General features: G+C 43.4%; 1 protein-coding gene across 2 annotated transcripts in view; it reads right to left on the bottom strand.

The window, feature by feature from the left end:
• Positions 1-580: 580 nt before the first annotated feature.
• Positions 581-6,000, bottom strand: part of LOC109877828 (protein FAM163B) — a 56,859-nt gene continuing 51,439 nt past the window's right edge. For both annotated transcript variants that reach the window (XM_031803020.1, XM_020470046.2), the window contains exon 3: positions 581-5,197. In XM_031803020.1, coding sequence (XP_031658880.1) covers positions 4,796-5,197 — 402 coding nt within the window. In that variant the 3' untranslated portion in view covers positions 581-4,795. The remainder of the gene's footprint in view (positions 5,198-6,000) is intronic.

Below are 6,000 nucleotides of genomic sequence, written 5' to 3'. Positions count from 1 at the left end.
AAACACCCCACACTATCCTGACTCAATGCTTTATCAGCAAAATACGTCTCAGATTCATTCTCATGTCAGTGTCATTTCCAGGAAGAAAAAACATTTTATTTTCATCCCCATCATCTCAAAGAGGTGTGACCGTAGCACTGGAAAGAGACTTTATAGCTGTGGTCTTTACAGAGTACACCCTGAGTTTTTAGGAGATTTCTCCATCACACTTGTAGCAGCATGAGGCCATGTTTCGCATCACTGGTCTTCAACTATGTTGAGGAAGTGACTTGTTTTATATGCACCTACAGTAACTGTTTTCTCCATATTTCATAACTCAATGGACATTATAATGGATGCTGATGAATATGTGATGTTGTATAACTCTTGAGTAAATAAGATTTGGGGAGGTCTTTAGGGGGAGGTCCTTAGCCATGTCCATAGTAAATTTCCATCGTTGTAAATAAAAAAAATGGGTTCTTAACTGGCTTGCCTAGTTAAATAAAGGTTAAAAGAAAAATTTAATAAAATTTTTAAAAATGATAAAATGTATATTTGCTTTCTTTGTAACAACTACAGTAGTAGAGATGTACATAAGATAGAGATTTTCACAAACTTTTATTAGTAACCATGTGTTCTTTAGTCATACAGTTGAAACAATGACAGAAACATGTTTTACCATAGAGAGCTGGAAACAACAAAAGTGTATCATAAAATGCAAATACTGAAAAAAAGCAATACTGTAGTTCAGCAAAGAACACCAATACTGTAAAAATAATAATAATAAGTTTAAATAAATGTAATATAATCATGTACCTGGAATCCTTAATGGTGAAACAACCACGTCCTTTTGCGATATTACAACAACAAATAAGTTACTGTAAACAACAGACAGTTTCCTCCCCCTGGATATCATTGCACGTGTGATAGAAGAGCACAATATGTACTGCAATTTTCTTAGCATGCTGTGCGAAGCTCCTCAACTCTGCAACAAAAACAATAACAGTGGTGGAGGGCCGGACAGTGGCGCTGATTCCATCTTTAATATCTGTCTCTCATACAATTCCTTATGACACTACATTTCCTGTGGGGCTCAGTTTTTAAAAGGAAAAGAAAATGTTGAAAGATAATATGGATGCATACATTTATGCATGTACAGTGCATTCAGAAAATATTCAGACCCCTTGACTTTTTCCAAACTTCGTTACATTACAGCCTTATTCTAAAATGGATTAAATTGTTTTTTTCCCCCTCATCAATCTACACTCCACATAATGACAAAAACAGGTTTTTAGAAATGTTAGCAAATTTATTACAAACAAAAACTGAAACATCACATTTACATAAGTATTCAGACCCTTTACCTACTAGATTGTTAAAGCACCTTTGGCAGCGATGACAGCTTCAAGTAATTTGAGGTATGACGCTACAAGCTTGGCGTTTTTTCCATTCTTCTCTGCAGATCCTCTTGGATGGGGAGCGCCGCTGCACAGCTATTTTCAATTCTCTCCAGAGATGTTAGATCGGGATCAAGTCTGGGCTGTGGCCGGGCCACTCAAGGACATTCAGAGCTCTTGAGAAGGTTTTCATAAAGGATCTCTCTGCACTTTGCTCTGTTCATCTTTCCCTCGAGCCTGACGAGTCCCTGCAGCTGAAAAACATTCTCCAGCCACCACCCTTTTTCACCGTAGGGATGGTGCCAGGTTTCCTCCAGACGTGACGCTGGAGCTCTGTCAGCGTGACCATCGGGTTCTAGGCCACCTCCCCGACCAAGGCCCTTCTCTACCGATTTCTCAGTTTGGCCTGGGGGCCAGCTCCAGGAAGAGTCTTTGTGGTTCCAAACTTCTTCCATTTAAGAATGATGGAGGCCACTGTGTTCTTGGGGACCTTCAATGCTGCAGCCATCTTTTGGTACCCTTCCCCAGATCTGTGCTTCGACACAATCCTGTCCCCGGAGCTCTACAGACAATTCTTTTGACCTCATGGCTTGGTTTTTGCTCTGACATGCAATGTCAACTGTGGGACCTTATATAGACAGGTGTGTGCCTTTCCAATCAATTGAATTTACCACAGGTGGACTCCAATCAAGTTGTAGAAACATCTCAAGGATGATCAATAGAAACAGGAAGCATCTCAAGGATGATCAATAGAAACAGGAAGCACCTGAGCTCTATTTGGAGTCTCATAGCAAAGGATCTGAATACTTATGTAAGGTTTTCTGTTCAAAAGAAAATGATATATTTGCAAAAATGTCTCGCTTCATCATTATGGGTGTTTTGGGTAAAAAAAGAATATTGAATCCCTTTTAGAATAAGGCTGTAACGTAACAAAATATGTGAAAAGTGAAGGGGTCGGAATACTTTCCCAATGCACTGTATGCGTGCCTGTGTGTTTGTTTGCAGGAATACACATGATGCAACAATAGATCAACTAAATAAAAAGGCCCATACCGTTTGGACAAATTGTTTAATTTGCTGGGACAAACAAACAAAACAACAACCGTGTTTGCTAGTCAACTGGTGGTGGTAAAAGGAAGAAGACAAAAAGAGGCAAAACATCCACTACCACTGAATGTACAGATAGAGTGAGAGGACAATAACATGAGGGAGCCAATCAGATTCCAGCCCCCACCCCACATTCACTCTGATTTAATCTCTGCAGTAAATAATCTGATAGAAAGAGTGGCCCGTGGGCATAAAAACACAACCGCAGTCTCTCCATCCCCATCCTGACTATACTGCGCACACAGCACAGCGCTTCCTTCAGTCCTGCTTGCAGAGCTCAGAGAGAACGGTCATACTCTCCCAGGCCTCTAAATCGAGTGCAGAGTTCATCCTCCTAGTCCAACAAGACGATTGGAGAGGGAGCTAAACCAAATCCAATCGAATGAAGATAAACCACAAAATGTTGTTTAGATTTATTAGCCTATGGATCTCAGATTTTAGACAACACAAGGAATCCGGTGAAAATACTACGATTTGAAACTCCAGTGAACAAGACAACCATAAATGACATAGTAAAGTGTATAAAATATATATTTTTTCTTGTCTGTATGGTTTCTCAGCACTCAGACATAAATAGTATGGATGCTGTTTCACAATATTCAGTAATGACAACGACTGAAGTAAATCTTTGAAGAAAGGACAACTATTTTCAAAAATCCATTTAGCTTTTTTTTTTTATCCCAACGGGTTAAGCCAACCCCGGACACATTCTGTTTGGTAAATCACATTAATAAATAACTTAAACGCCCCCCTTTAGTGTCCTTTTAATGTTATTGCAACCCAATTAGAGTCTGAAAAAGTATGATAACGTGTTGTGTACAGCGCTGGCTAGGATTATTTCCAGATATCACTTCCTTGGTATGCAAAACACACACCTCTCATCCTAACTTGATCCACATTGAGATTAAGAACAGAATCCCAATCTCCTGCTTTATGTACAAGAAAAGACCAAGCATTTACCACTGCTTGGTCATCCATGAGAAGCAGCATGTCTCTAATGCTCTCGTAGCAACCCGGCTCTCTCTCTCTGCATGTAGAAAACAGAGCTGAGGACTCCACCCCCTACTCTCCAACCCAAGCCTTTTATCTCCTACGTTTTAATGGTCTTTGACATGCTCTCCCCCCCCCTGCATGTAGAAAACAGAGCTGAGGACTCCACCCCCTACTCTCCAACCCAAGCCTTTTATCTCCTACGTTTTAATGGTCTTTGACATGCTCTCCCCCCCCTGCATGTAGAAAACAGAGCTGAGGACTCCACCCCCTACTCTCCAACCCAAGCCTTTTATCTCCTACGTTTTAATGGTCTTTGACATGCTCTCCCCCCCCCCCCCTGCATGTAGAAAACAGAGCTGAGGACTCCACCCCCTACTCTCCAACCCAAGCCTTTTATCTCCTACGTTTTAATGGTCTTTGACATGCTCTCCCCCCCCCTGCATGTAGAAAACAGAGCTGAGGACTCCACCCCCTACTCTCCAACCCAAGCCTTTTATCTCCTACGTTTTAATGGTCTTTGACATGCTCTCCCCCCCCCCCTGCATGTAGAAAACAGAGCTGAGGACTCCACCCCCTACTCTCCAACCCAAGCCTTTTATCTCCTACGTTTTAATGGTCTTTGACATGCTCTCCCCCCCCCTGCATGTAGAAAACAGAGCTGAGGACTCCACCCCCTACTCTCCAACCCAAGCCTTTTATCTCCTACGTTTTAATGGTCTTTGACATGCTCTCCCCCCCCCCTGCATGTAGAAAACAGAGCTGAGGACTCCACCCCCTATTCTCCAACCCAAGCCTTTTATCTCCTACGTTTTAATGGTCTTTGACATGCTCTCCCCTCTCTCTTCCTCCATTTCCAAACCATGATGCGATATGATCTGCTCCGGCCCCCTTCTGGTGATCAGGCTGGGGATTGGTGGAGAGACACAGTAGTGCGACTAGCCTCCATAACCCTCTTCCTTATCACCATGGCTTCTTGGTTTCTTTAGCAGCAACTACGCAAAGTCCGTTTTTTGTTATTTAAAGCTTGGGTTGATTTGGTGGACTTAAACCAGAAGGTGGTTTAGGGTAATCCAACAGTATGAGTCCAGACAGTGTAGAAACTCTATGGTATTTCAGGGTCAACATCCTACTGTACCCACAGACCAAGCAGAATGAGGAGAGGACAAACTCGCAGATGTATCTTTTCGCCAGTTAATGTGTGGTTATAACTGAGGGTAAGACCGAGGTTCATGGGAGAATCACAGTCCCACTATCTGTCCCAATTGTATTATCCATCCATTTCCATGAGTCCTCAATGCCACCAGGTGGCGCTGATGCCACTAAACGTCAGTGCTGATGCTGCAGCTGCGGTTGAACATGTCCCTCATAGTGACCGACCGGGTCAGGTTGAGTTTGTGGTAGCTGGGGATTTCTAAGGGCAGGTCCAGGTCGTGTTGCTGGACACTGCGGTAGCTGACGCGGTCGCCGCCGTTCCGCAGTCCGTCTGGGTGCTGCAGGTAGAAGGGCAGCTCATGGTGCGTGCACGACGGGCAGAATGTCTGCGAGCGCGTCAGTTTACGCGCCAACGGCGGGGTGAAGAGGGCGGGGCCGTTGGGGTTGGAGGCGGCGGCCGACGCCGCCACGATGTTGTGGTTGGCGTGTACAGGCGGGAGGCGGGACGTCACCGCGAAGTCGGGCTCCTCCTCCTCCGACTCAGACTCCTCCTTCTTACAGCAATAATACTGTCGGGGGGACAAGAAACGAGGAGAACTTCAATATTCACTGCATATCCTTGAGATGAAGAAATCTTCTCCTCCGTACAGCAATAATAAGGTCAGAGAGAGGGAAAGAGGGGAGACTGAGGAGATAAGGACATGAATGATCACAGCATGTCTGTCACTAAGAATTAAAAAAAAAAAAGTTTTAGGTCTATTTGATCTGTGACCAACCAATAATTTAAGACTTAAAAGTCTCTTTTGTAAAGTCCACTACCAACATGAAGATAAACAATAATTGGTATTCAAAGTGCAGGTGACAGCAAAACATTCAGGAGATGACACAAAGAGCAATCCATTAAAGTGTACAGCTACATTACTTGAATGCTGCCTTTATGATACTGTCTCATGTGGCACACATTGAAGTTTGGTAAGCTGTTACCCAACATTACATTGAGCTATTACACAACATTACACAGAGGGAGTCAGGAACAGAGCGTGAAGATGGAGATTAACCGACTTTTTATACAATTACACTAACATGACTCGGAGAAAAGGAGCTGGATGTCTGTCTATTAGCTGAATGGAATAGGAATGGATGGTTCGTTAATTAAATGTCCTCTCTTTCTGACCCACTTACTGTCTTACATTACACAACAACACCCCCCACTCTCCCCTACCAGGTTTTACACTACGGTTTAAACAAGGTTCCAAACACCCCCCCACTCTCCCCTACCCAGAACACACTAAGTCTTTAACCTTATAATGTCAAAAGTGGTCAGATTTACCCCACTCTCCCCTCCTCCGTTCTACACACAGCCTCTGTACAC

The sequence above is a fragment of the Oncorhynchus kisutch genome, linkage group LG23 (genome assembly GCF_002021735.2).
Source record: "Oncorhynchus kisutch isolate 150728-3 linkage group LG23, Okis_V2, whole genome shotgun sequence".
NCBI lineage: Eukaryota > Metazoa > Chordata > Actinopteri > Salmoniformes > Salmonidae > Oncorhynchus > Oncorhynchus kisutch.
Note: the sequence above shows the minus strand (reverse complement) of the source record. Positions and strands in the feature narration are given on the sequence as shown.